Genomic DNA, 13,228 nt, shown 5'->3' on the forward strand with positions numbered 1-13,228 from the left:
AGAGAGAGAGGAGGAAGCAGGCTCCCTGCTGAGCAGAGAGCCCGATGCAGGGCTCGATCCCAGGACCCTAAGATCATGATCTGAGCAGAAGGCAGAAGCTTAACCCACTGAGCCACCCAGGCGCCCTGGGGTTTTTGGAATTTAATTCTGTATTCCCCTCTGTTTTTTCTCTAGCAGCCGAACATTGGGTCGGGCGGTGTTGCCTCCCCTGGAGGGTGCTGAGGCTCCTTCTCTAACTGTTCTTCCCAGATCAGTGGAAACTTGAGGCCGCACAAGCCTGGGGGAGGTTTATCAGCAGGCTCTCTTGGGTGGGTTTCCCCCAGGACCCACCCGTCCTTCCTGGCACTTGGCTCTGCCCTTGGTTTATCTTTGCTTGCTTGTCTGCCAGGCCCCAAGGGCAGGGGCACAACTGCCCTGGTCCCAATGGTCCCCTGGGTATTGGGCTGGCACGTGCATCTAGCCTCAGGCCTGGTGCTGGGGGAGGCGCACTCACACTGCTTCCAGCTGGACGCGGGGCACGATCGTTCTATGGTTGACGCTTCCTTGTACGGGGAGTGCTGGGCTCGGTGCCGTCCTCCCGCATCAAGGGCTGCAGAGCCAGACCTCCAGGCCCAAGGGACTGAGTGGGGGAGGGGATGGCAAGTGGCCGAAATCAGACTGGCCCTGGAAGATGTGCGTCTCAGGGAAATATCCAGATGCGGAAGGACAATTCTGTGGTGGGGTTCTCCCTGTTTGAGGTACCCAGACAGTCAGGTTCCTGGAGACCCAAAGTGGTGGGGGCTGGGGAGGGGGAATGGGTAGTCTGTTTCACAGGGATGGTCTCAGTTTTGCAAGGTGAATGCCCTGGGTAGACCTTGGCGACAGCTATGCAGCCACATGAATGTCTGTGATACTCCTGAACCGCACACCAAAAAATGATGGAAGTGGCCAGTTTTCCGTTACGTGTATTTGACCGTGGTTTTCAGAACGTGGAAGAAAATAGGATGGACCCCACAGACTATGCAGCTCAACATGGGATTTCCTGCCGACGCGAGACTGAGGAAGCCCGAAGGCTGCCCCGTGGCTGGGGCTTAGAGTCGGCAGACGGCTGGCCCTCATCCCGCCAGAACTCCGGGGCCCGCAGGCGTGCTGTCCAAGCCTGGGAGTCCCACCCGGGCAGCCCGCTGCGGTCAGGGGACCCTTCCTGCCCGCCCCCTGCCCACCAGCACCCACACCGACCCTGTGAACCACAGGCAGCAGGCCAGTGGGAGAGGCACAGTGAAGATGAGGGTTCGTCAAAATCTCCTGAATTTTGACCAAAATAATTGAAAAAAATTCACATTAGGCTGTTTTGTTTGGATTGGGAAGTCTGGATTTCCTTGTGTTTCAGATCATTGTATTTTAGAAACAATGAAACATCAGCTGTAGTCCTTTTTCCCAAGGAATTATGAAGCCTGTTATTCTTCTGTCGAGGCCTGACTGAGCACCTACCTGCTCGGTGCTGGGCATGGGGCCAGGTGCGGTGGCGAGGCCTAGAGTCGACATGCAGATGGGCCGTGTGACCAGAACAATTGGGTGAGGTCAGAGGTGTGGGAGGCAGTGGGGACCACTGGAGCCCTGAGTCCAGGGATCAAGTGACTGCTGAGCAGGGGAGGCCTGCGGGGAGGTTATCTATCCAGCAGGCTGGCCTCGAGGGCGACCCGGTGCTGGGGGCTCTGCCAGGACCTGGGGGAAGGTTGTGATTGATGGGCTGGAGAAGCAGGGTTAGGAAGGACAGTTAGAGTACTCGCTGTTGGCAGCTGTTGGAGGCAGGCATGGGAACAGCAAACAAAGCAGAAGGCTACCAACCTGGGTGCAGGAAGGGGACGGGAAGTCGGGAGGCTGTGTGGAGGAGGGGACATTGGGCCTCCCTGTTGCAAAGAGTAAGTTGAGGTCAGTGAAGCAAGGGTGAGTCAGCGCATTGTAGGCTGTGCTGCGCAGGGAGAGTTGTAGGGGGGAGTGTGGCGTGGCCAGAGGCAGAAGGGCAGGAGCTCGCCACGCCACAGAGTGGTGTGAGCAGAGATCTGGTGTCTGGTAGGCAGGGATTGATCACAGGAGGCATTACGTGCCACTCCAAGGAGGTGATTTCCAGAGAAACTGGGGCAGTTGTGCCTTTTTTCAATATTGAGCATATGAGCATTGGTAAAGGAACAGGTTTTTAGGTGTCTTGTAGCAGTTTCCAGACTTAGCAGATTAGTCCTCAGAATTGTGGTGACCAAACATGAAGCAAGTGCACAAATTTGATTAAAGAAGACAGAAAAAATGATGTGCATAATTCCTGCAGGAAAAGCTCACTTAACTGTACAATGAAAGCCAAAGGTCAGTTAAGTAAATTGTAAGCAAAACATTAGAAATATGTGTTGCAATGATAAGATACCAGGCAGCCCAGACACTTGAGTGTGTGTTTGGGGTGACCTGTGGCACCTGTGTGGTGTCCCGACCCCCAACCCCCACCGCCACAGGTGAGCACAGCCAGGTGGCTTCCCGGCTCCCTCCAGAAGTGCGATGGTCAAGGCACAGTTGCAAAAGACTCACTGCAAATAGTATTTTACTTAAACCTGTATCAGAAATAAAATCAGAATCCCAGAGAGGTTTTTTAAATGGTAAACTTTAGAGCAAATGCTCTCTTAACTTTTCTCTTAAGAACAATCGGCATAGAGCACCTGGGTGGTTCAGTGGGTTAAGCCTCTGCCTTCGGCTCAGGTCATGATCTCAGGGTCCTGGGATTGAGCCCTGCATCAGGCTCTCTGCTCAGTGGGGAGCCGGCTTCCCCCTCTCTCTCTGCCTGCCTCTCTATGTGTGATCTCTCTCTGTCAAATAAATAAATAAAATCTTTAAAAAAAAAAAAAAAAGAACAATCGGTATAGAATGTGTCCACCAGCAAAATACTTTCCAGATAATGGTAATTTTGTTGTAAAAAAAAGAACCACTCATATCTTAACAAAACATGGACACCCATAATTTACGTAAACAGCATGTCAGTAGGCTGTGTGTCTAGGTACAGCATCTGTCTGTCTGCCCTCCGTTTAGGTGAAGAGTGGATACTGGTGTATCTTAGCGCTGGTGAAGGCTTTTGGGAGCACAAGAGAGTAACTTCAAGAAACTTCAGTTGAACTTTGAGAATCTGGAGTATCCACGTTAGAAGTACTGTATCTGCAAGTCTGGTTGGCGGGGGGGGGGGGGGTCTCAAAATGCAAAATGGGAGACCTGGAAACCAGAGTTTCTGTTGGAGGTGGTCGGGGCTGGACAGGGGGAGAGTCCCGGATGGGTGAACGGGCTTGGTTTCCTAAAAGTGGCCAGAGCCCTGGAGGGTTCTGCCAGCAGGAGGTGGGCTGGGTGGCAGGGGTGGGGAGGTCTGACCTTGCATCAGTGCAAATAAATTGTCTTAAGTTCGTTTTAGACTTACACCTGCTTACATTTTGCCGTCATCTAAAAACATGACTAAGGAGCATTACTGCCTGTCCGGGCGGGAATTGTGTGGACCCAGCAGCGGTTCCGTGCTGTGCCCCACCAGCCCTTGGGGAGGCCTGAGCTCTGGACACTTCTCCAACTCCCCAGGGCCTGCGCCGCCTGTAGCCTGTTGGTCCACACTGCGTGCAGACGGTCCCGGGGAGCGTTGGCAGGGCTAGCGGAAGGCCTTTGGTTCCCGGATTCTCTCACCTTGCTGGATGATGGCCCCAGAGCAGAACTGAACCACAGCCCAGCCGATTTTGCAGGCTCTGTAGACGTGGCTGCGTTGTGGGTTTCAGGGGCTGTTCTCTGCGCCATTGTGACTCGACACTCGGGATTTTTACTTTATTTTTTAAAAGATTTTATTTATTTTGAGAGAGTGTGAGAGCGTGAGCATGAGTCAGGGAGGGGGAGAAGGGGAGGGAGAAGCAGGCCTCCCGCTGAGCAGAGAGGCCCATGCGGGACTCAGTCCCTGGACCCCGACACCATGACCGGAGCCGAAGGCAGATGCTTCACCGACTGAGCCCCCAGGTGCCCCATGACACTCGCGAGTTTTCAGCGGGGGTCCTAGGCATCTGCTGTGTCCTACTTGTTCACCCCCACGAAGAGGGGAGCGGTGTCTGAGCAGAGGGGAGGACCCGCGTCCCGCTGGCTCTCACCTCTGCTGGGCTCATGCGGAGCCTGAGGTCCCCTGTGGCCCTGCGCCCAAGTGCTACCCCTCCGCAGGGACGTGAGGCAGCACGAGCCCCCTGTCCTCAGGACAGACCAGTGTTCAGAGGAGGGCGCACGCTCTTCCGACGGCTAGTTCCCGGCCTCCGCTGGGACAGCCGCAGGGAGCCTCGCTGATGGGGGAAGTGTCTGAGCCGAGCGCAGGGTGGTGAGTGGGCCATGGAGTGCCAGCTTTCCTGGGTCACTGTAGGCCCTAGTCATGGCCGCGTGGAGGGGAGTTCTCTAGAGGTAAGCTGTCGGTCTGCTGGGGACCCAGCGCTCAGCTAGCGCCACGTGTCCCCGACTGCTTCTGGGAGGCTTTGGTGGTGAACAGCGGGCGCTGGTGGGGAGGCCAGGTGCCATGGGACGCCGACCGCGAGAGTGAAAGGCGAGTGTCCATGCGAGAGCCTGCCTGCCACTCTGGCCCCAGGCTCGCCTGCTACGTGTCAGTGCTGCCGAAGGGCCCGGGCCAGCAGTTTCCTCTGGTCTTTTCCTTCGAAGCAGGTTGCCTTGTGCTCAGACCCCGCCCAGCCCGCCTGAGGCCGCAGCAATGCTGCCGGGGGGCCCAGCCGGGCCCAGGGGGCTGGGCCTGGACAGGCAGAGAGGGCCGCAGAGGGCCCCGGGCCATGCCCCCTGCCAGCTCGACGTGCGGGCCTGTGCCGGCCACCGGCTGCTCTCACTGGCCTTCGGGGAGCTCAGCCTCCTCTGAGCGGCAGTTTCTGCTTGTTCCTCAGACAGCCAGCTGCGGGGAGCATCTTGTCTCAGCCGCCCGCCCGTCTCGGCCTCAGGCAGCCCTCCCTGTTCTGCGGTCATGGCCACGGCGCTCCGCAGGTAGTGGACTGCCGTGGCGCCCAGTCCTTGTCACCCTCCTGTGGCCTAGGCATCGCCGCCACCTCACCGTTCTTCTGCTGGTTTCTGCCAGGAGGTCAGGAAAGTGTCAGTGTCCACACCCCCTACGCACGGAACTCTGTAGGATAAGCCGTGCATTTTATGTGTTTTGGGAAGCTTCTGGAAACTTCTGAAAGCTTGTGCCTGGCCTTGTGAGTTCCTGTCCTGTCGTGAAGGTGCTTGCTCTGGGCAGCAGACTTCAGAGCTGCGAAGTGGGTGCTTGTGCCAGCCGCTGGGGCGAGAGCAGCTGGCGCGCCGCTGGCGGGAGTGGCCGGGCCGTGCGCTGGGGTGCTTTGCCTGCCTAGCTGCTGGGCGCCCGGGCGGCGGCAGGTTCACGCCGCTGGCTTCCCAGAGGCTCAGTGACCCGCCAAGTGCATCCAGCCGGGGTGCTGGGTCTCCTCCCCCTTTAAGATAGGACTGGCACCCCCAGCACCAACGCACAGGGAGCCCCCAGTGCAGGGCTGGGGGTGCTATGCACACTTATTCCTGGAAGCAGCGCAGCCTCAGGGCCAGCGCAGGGGCTGTGGGGTGCTTGTTTGGCCAGAAGAAAGACCCTCAGGATCCCCCGGAATTCAGTGCCGCCCAGGAAGTCTGGAGGACTCTGTCCAGAATAGCTTGTTCCAACGTGGCCCGTGGAGCCGCTGGGACCCTCTCGGGCTAGACTTCACCATCGACCCACAGTGACCCCTTGCCCTCTGTCTCAGACCCCGTGAGGACCTGTACCCCACCACGGCCCGCCCAGGTTGGGGACTGCACCTTCTGGGTGCCTGAGTGCCCTCCTTCAGGGCTGTAATGAAGGATGACACAGGGAGCATGGCCTGGGTGCTGGGGACGCCGCTGAGAGCAGCCCGGGCGGCGGTGGGCTCCTGGCCCTCTGGGAGGGACGTGTGCACACACGCGGGGCCTGTTCCTCCTTCCCTGGAAACGCCAGTTGCTTCACCCCACTCCCTACCTGCCCATGGCTCTGGGGTTCTAGAACATTCCACGCAGATGGAGGAGTGCCTGCCCCTTCTCTGCCCAGTTGTAGACCCTCCCTGTGCCGGGCGCCCTTTCCTCCCTCGGGCCGTCTCTGGGATGCCCATGGCCCTCGCCAGGGTCCCCCACACAGCTCGTTGGCATCCGTTCATCAGAGGTCATGCGAGGCTGGTGGGCATTTCCCACGGAGCACTGGTTCTCACGGGTCCGGCGTTATCATGGGATTCTTGCTGCGGATACAGACCTATCTTGATGTGGAAGGCTTTGTCTATCGAAGGAAAGAATGTATGTTCCCATTCCCAGTTCAGATCTTTTGTTAAACATTTATAGGCCACTTTCCCGGTCCCCTGGCTGCCCTCCCCCCCAAGTACCAGTTTATCAAAGACGACGTGGTGGCATTGAATGGGAGCTGCCGCGCGTGACCAGCGTGGCGGCCGCTGCCCGTGACCTCATACGGCCCTCCGCCGATGCTGACACACTGAGCATTTCCTGTGAACGGGGAGCCTTCCTGGTCCCACCATTGTTGTTCGCCTTCTGCCTGGGAGAAAACAAAAATTATTTACTACGGGCGGCGTGCTGTTTGTTGAGAGCCGGGCTGGGAAATGCACTGTTGGAGGTGTCCCAGTGGCGGCCTCGCAGCAGCGGGGGGCCCAGGCTCGCTTACCCCCAGGGCTGCCTGGGGGACGTGATGGGAAATGCTGATGCTTCTTGCCAATATGCTGGACAAAGAAAGCCACTGCCCCGTGTCCCTTCCGCCATCCCCAGCTCGTCTCCCCTCCCCGAGGCCGCCTGGCTGGGGCACGTGGGACTTCCCGCGGGGGAGCCCGGGCTTCACCTTCTGGAGGACCGGGGACATCACCATTGGGCTGGCACTGCTGCGGGTCTTGTCGGCCCCTCCTGCGCGCTCCCGCCTACCTCAGCCTCTGCTCTGGGGGTCCCTCTGGGGGCACTTTGCTCAATGGGTGCACACTTAGGGTGCCCAGTTGGAGGGGACAGACGGGGCCAGGAAGCCTGGGAGCTGCTGGGCCCGGTGAGTCTGCTCTGAGGATGTGTGACGGGGCAGGATCCAGCCCAGCGTTCCCGCCCCGAGTGTCCCAGTCCAGAGACACTGGCGAGGCTCCTGGGCACCAAGTGCTGCAGCCAGGCATGTCTCGAGGCGATCACGCTGGGTATTGATTGGCCATGTGGTTGGGGGCGAGGTTGATGAGTTGGAGACCAGAGAGAAGATGGGAGGCCTGACCCACCTGTCTTGGTCCGGAGAGCGAGCCACAGGGTGAGCATGCCTCTGGGCTCAGCAGCCACCACGGCACATTCTCTGGCCACCTAGAGGGCACGGGGAGCCGTCCAGGGTCATGCCAGGCTGCTGCCCATGCTGGCAGCCCTCTCCCGGAGGGACGGGAAACCCTGGTTTCCAGAGGGCCCCTTCAGCGGAATGGCTTCCTTCCCAGTCCCCTTGACGGCCAGCTTCTCAAGTCCCATCTGTGCTGTTGCCTGTGCTGGGGAAGACCGTGCTGTGTCTCACACTTGCTGGCTCCACGACTCTTAAGGACACCGTCCTGGCCTCACGTGAGCTGGGTGCTGGTGGGCCGTGGCTTAGCGGATGATGGGACGGGGTCAGGGCCCGTCTCACAGCAGGCGTTGGCTGCTTCCAGGCGGCGGTGTGCGCCCGGCAGTCTGTCTTCTGCGGCTCGTGTCTGGCGTGGAGCCTCGCACCTCAGACAGGCGTGTGGGCGTTTGCAGAATTTAGGCAGGATCATGCACGCGCGGTTCTCGGTGACCAGCCCCGGAGCCTCTCCGCCTTGGGCACAGCTCTGGGAATGATGGAGCCCGGCCCCTCCAGTGGAGCCCACGTCTCTAAGGAGCTCTTCCATGCAGCTTGCTCTCTGCCCGTTGCCTCAGTGGAACTGGGTACTGGAGCTGCTGCCCAGGAGTGCGGTGCACCCCACCTTCGAGACCGGTCGGTGGGGCGTGCGTGCCCGTCTGCAGTTGCTGGGCGACTGTATCATGGGGGCCAGAGGGTGCTACTTGTCACGCTGCGTGCTGGAGCTCCGATAAAAGCAGAAAGAACAGAACAGACTTCTCCGGGCTCCTGTTGCAGGCGAGGATTTGGAGTCCAGCTAAGTTACTTGTTTACAATGAGGATTGCAGCACTCTTCAAAGGAATGTAGCAGAACATAGGATCTCTACAACACGTCATTCACCGTGTGAAGGGTACAGCTTAGTGGTGTCAGAAGAGACCGGGAAGCTGAAACCGTGACCCTCACTCCGAGGTGGTGACTCATGGCCGTCGTCAGGCGTCTGTAGGTGTGCTCAAGGCTGGGCCAGAGGGAAGGAGGAGAGCTCAGCGGAGAGATGCTGCTGAAGAAGCAAATGGAAATTCTGGGACTGAAAAATGTGATACCTGAGAGAATTCGGGGGGACCGGGTTGACGTGGGACGCGGCACACCGAGGGCTTGGTTGGCGGAGATGAAGAACAGAGGGGACAAAGACGGAGACCCGAAGGGACAGGGCCACGGGATGTGGGGGTGCAGTGTCCGTGGGTCGCATGCTCTTGCGACTGGGGGTCCCAGAGGAGCGGAGCTAGAGAAGGGGCAGGAGAAAGTCGGGGTCACAGGAAGTTTCCCGCGTGCGCTGGAAGACGGGCAGGTTCAGCTTCATGGAGCCAGTGGCGTCTAAGCAGGAGAGAAAGGAAACTTCACTTAGATTCATCGTAGTCAAACTGCCAAAAGCCAACAAGAAAGAGAAAATCTTGAAAGCACCCAGAGGAGAGGAAGATGATTGGCCTCTCTCTCTAGTCACGTGAAATGTCACCGCCTTCTCTGCAGTAACGGGAGTGACCGCCTCACTGCTCTGGAGGGGGCTGCGGGAGGAGTTAACCGAGGATTCTTTATCCAGCAGAAATACCCTGTCAGACCAGAAGAGAAAGAGATTTTGGGTAAAATAACAAGCAGATTTGCCATTGGCAGATTGCTGGAAGAAACGCTGAGGGAGCGAGACAGCCCAGAGGCAGAAGGGACCGGCTACCGTGTGAACACTCGGGTCTTCAGAAAGGAAGGGGGCATGGTTCAGAGGGAGGTAAAAACAAAGTGAGTTTTCATTTTAATTCCCTTAAACGTGACGGTTTAAACAAGGACTGTCGCACAGACGGGGCTGACCCCCTCTAGATGGGACACGTGCGCGACGCGTGCGTGAGGAGCCTCGGGGGCGAGGACAGTGCCTCCCCGAGGCTCCAGCTCGCGTGCCGGCTTCTGCACCGGACGGAGGGTGCTGTGTGATGAGCTCTCCCGAGCAGACCCTTGCAAGAGAAGGCTAAAAAGCCAAAGTGTTTAATTAAAACAGAGTTAACTTGGCCGAAAGCAGGCGGGGACAGGAGGTGTGGAGAGACAAGGCGGGGGCGCGGACAGGAACATGGCACGTAAGCGAGGAGCCTGCGCAGCGCCAGGGGCTGTGTGTGCTCCTGACACAGGGCCCAGGGCTACATAAGGCAAAGATGACCCTAATTCAAAGTTTCGCCGCCCCACCCCTAGGCAGGCCCCACAGGTCCCCGCCGGCCATGTGCGCTGGTCCCCGACACTGGTCCAACAGCGCGCACAAAGCGGGAGCCGGGAGCCGCGGCAGGGTGCTGCCGGACGAGAGTGCTTGTGGCCAAGGAGGGGGCGGGGGGCGCGGCCGTTGGAGAAGACTTGGCCTCTCACTGGAGAGCATGGGCTTGGGGGGAACACCTGACAATACAGGGTGGGTGTCACAGGGTGGGTGGAGACAGGCCTGGCGGGTGAGAGCGGTCCCGGGATGGAGAGCGCCAGCCACAGCCGAGAGCTGGACTGGAGAGGGGTCCGCAGGCTGCCCGAGGGCGGGTGAATCAGCGGGTTCGGCAGTTAGGGTCTTCCCGCCGGCCAAGCAGTGTTTATTGGTAAAGTTGTGCCGTATTAAAAGCGCCAAAGAAAGTAAGAGTCTATGTACCCCGGGTCAGGAACACTTTCCATTCTTTGACAGGGACTGTGTCGCACACGTGACTGGCCCTTTCCGAGGCTCGTGGTGCCGCACACAGGCTCCTGCCCAGGGCCAGCATGAGCCCTGCCCGCGCGGCTCCTGCTCTCCCCTCTGCCTGCCTTTGAGGAGGAGGGCGGAGGCCCCAGGCCTGCGGGGGAAACCAGAGCTGGCCAAGGGACGCGCTCAGCCTGCTGCTCGTTTACTGAGACATCTGTATGTCTGGTGACTTGCAGTAGGAACCTACCCCACTTTCCCTAGAGCTCCGTGTGGTATAGACGTCAGAGCGGATGCCTTGAACTGTGGACTGCGTACCGAAGTGTTTTAGGGGGTGCTTCCCTCTGCCAGATGAGTGTGGCTCCTGGGGGCACAGCTCAGCCATTTCCCAGGGCCTGTGGCTGGGCAGAGTGCTAGCCGGGGATCGCTGGTGTGTGGAGCGCTGTCGTCTGAGTCAACTTCTCATGGACGCAGGACACTGGCAGCCTGCAACAGGGTGGCCAGTCACTAGTGACCCCCACCCAGATCACGAAGAGAGCACACGAGCCCCGAAGCCCCCACCCCTCCCCGCAGGCTGCCACCGCGCTGACTTCTGTCAGCAGAAGCTCTGTCAGCCACTCAGACCTCATGTAAACGGAGCCCACGGCGTGTGCCCTGCCGTGGCTGGCATGTGTGGGGTGTGGCTGGCCATGCCCAGCTGCAGCCGGGACCCCTGGCCACTGTGTAGCGCTCAGGTGTGTGGAGTGTGCCGTTCCCCTGGCAACGGGCATGGGCTTTGTGCGAGGGTGGTCTTACCTTGTCGCTGTGTGACCCTGCGCAGGTTACCTAATCTCTGAGCGTCACATTTGCATTCACACTGTGGTGCTGGACAACGGGCGTGATAACACCGCCCTCCCTGGGCGGTTAGGAGGTTAGAGCAGAGCAGTTCCCGGTGCCTGATGGAACACCTGGGCTCCAGCCGAACACCTACCCATGCCTCCCCTCTTGGCGGCCGCTCCCCGCCCTCTTGGAAGCCCATAGCGGGGGTCCTTGAGCACATGCGGCCCCTCAGTGAGACTCTTATCATTCTGGCCAAGAAGCCCAGGATGGCACGGGGGTGGGGGGTGTGTGTTCCTCACTGCTACCCCCGTTCTGGGTCCGGTGCCTGTGAGGCCACGTTGAGCAGCTGTAGACGCGGGCCCTGGTCAGTGTGGTCAGTGCCACGGGTGCTCGGTCCCCCTGCACGCGGCAGGTCCAGGTCTGCCGGCTCTAGCAAGTGCCGCTTGTCTCACTGGGTGCTCGGCTGCCGGAGACACCTCCGAGGCCCAGGTGCTGGCCTCCGGCCACCTCATGCTTCTCAGTCGGCGTCGGGTGCATGTCAGATGTCCCAGGCTGGGAGCCGGTGCTCGGACCTTGCGGGGTCTCCGCTGGACCCAGGGGCACGCGTGTCCGCATGCACGTGCCCGCCCCATGACCGCCCGCCCCCTGTGCTCCAGGCCTTCCGGAGCAGTACTACAGCCTGACCTGGTTCCTGAGCCCCATCCTCGGCCTCATCTTCACGCCCATCATCGGCTCCGCCAGTGACCGCTGCACGCTGAGCTGGGGCCGCCGGCGGCCCTTCATCCTCGCCCTGTGTGTCGGCGTGCTCTTCGGCGTGGCCCTCTTCCTCAACGGCTCGGCCATCGGTGAGTGTCCCCCCGCGTCCCGGCGGGAGGGGCCGTGCTCTCAGCGGCGCCCGGCGGGCAGGCGTGGGGCTTCCGGGCGCTCCCGACGGGGCTGAGGCCGGGCCCCACATGGGAGCGCCGTGGGGACGTGTTCACAGGGCAGCCCTTCCTGTTGTGACCCGCTTGTCTGCCCCGCGCGCCGACAGCACGTCCTGTTTGCAGCGCCGCGGCTTCAGAAACCCCCTTCTCTCTCCTTTTCTCAGACGTTGGATCGACAGCATCCAGACCCGGTTCTGTGCTCGTTTTTTCTATTCGTGTGCTCGTGCTTTGTTGTGTTGTTTTTAAGTTGAGAAGCTCGACGTGGGAAAATGGGTTTGCCCCGAGGGAGCTCATCAGAACTGTTAGAAACAAAACCTGTTTTCTGGCGGCTTTTTAAGATCAAGGCCTCATCTGTGTTCTGACGTGTGCACACGTGGCCTAGGTCAACATCAAGTGCGTTGGACACTCTCAGAGGCCTCTGTGGGGCCAGGCTGGGGCCCGGGAAGGCCACTGCGACCGGCTGGTGGAAGTCCGGGGGCAGGGCGCACTCTCCGTGATCCTGTGGGCTCGGGGCTGCTGGCTCTCGGCCTGTCCCCGTCACCCTATGGAGCTGATGTCCCTTCGCAGCACTCTGCCCCGGAGAGATAGCTGTGGTATTCTCCGAGGCTGTGCCTGCACGTGGGCCGGCTGTGGCACCCTGTGTCTACCTGTGCTCACGCCTCTCCTGGCCTCTCCCCTGCGCTTCCTGTGCTGCAGCTAACCTGCTCCAGGCCCCGGGTTTCGTACGCCACCCCCCGCATCTACAGGCACAGGATTCCCGCCGGTCTCAGGACCCAGCTCTAGCTCAGCCATTGGGGGACCGGTTCGGTCTCTGGGCTCACAAGGGTGTACTCCCCAAGGCCAGTGAGAGGTGGCTTGTGACCGCCGCTTCCTCTGGGTGCTTACAGCCTGCTGCAGGAGGCATTGTGCTGGACGTAGGGCCGTTCCCATCACGCCACAGAGCGGCCCCTTTCTGGCGCTCTGAGAAGGCGCCTGACGACCCCAGGGGAGGTCACGAGTCCTTCCTGTGGTCCTGGGTGGGCTGTCACCTGGGGTCTGACTGTGGCCCTCTGCACAGCTGGCCTGTGTTTCTGGTTGGGTGTCTTGGGTACAGTCTGACGTACAAAACGTGAGTGTTAGCCTTGAAAGGTTAATTCTTTTTGGAAAAGAAACATGCTCGCTGGGTAGCATCAGGAGGACAGCTTTCAAAGTCTTCCATTGGAAGATGTGGAACCGCAGTGGACGGACCAGGGAGGCCCATCACGTGTTCAGGGAGCGCCCTAGGAGTGCCCCTGCAGACCCAGGCCCCAGGGCTGATCGAACCCCAAGGTGGTGCATGTGCATATGTGTGTGAGCGCAGAGTCACACGTCATGTTTTCTCCTGGATGTTCCCTTGGTGCTCCCAGTGTGCCCCTCCTTTCCCAGTGATAGGGAGGAAGGATCCTGTTTTAGTTACACAGCGTCAAAGTAAGTAAGCGTTGAGG

At 59.9% G+C, this 13,228-nt stretch overlaps 1 protein-coding gene across 2 annotated transcripts in view; it reads left to right on the top strand.

Moving 5' to 3' along the window:
- The window catches only part of SLC45A4 (solute carrier family 45 member 4), a 71,288-nt gene that overhangs the window by 50,623 nt on the left and 7,437 nt on the right, over nt 1-13,228 (top strand). The window contains exon 3 of one of the 2 annotated variants that reach the window (XM_059168724.1): nt 11,499-11,687. The exons of the other annotated variant lie outside the window; for it this stretch is intronic. Within the exon in view, the coding sequence (XP_059024707.1) occupies nt 11,499-11,687 (189 nt within the window). The remainder of the gene's footprint in view (nt 1-11,498; nt 11,688-13,228) is intronic. 2 annotated transcript variants of the gene reach the window in all.

The sequence above is a fragment of the Mustela lutreola genome, chromosome 3, assembly GCF_030435805.1.
Source record: "Mustela lutreola isolate mMusLut2 chromosome 3, mMusLut2.pri, whole genome shotgun sequence".
NCBI lineage: Eukaryota > Metazoa > Chordata > Mammalia > Carnivora > Mustelidae > Mustela > Mustela lutreola.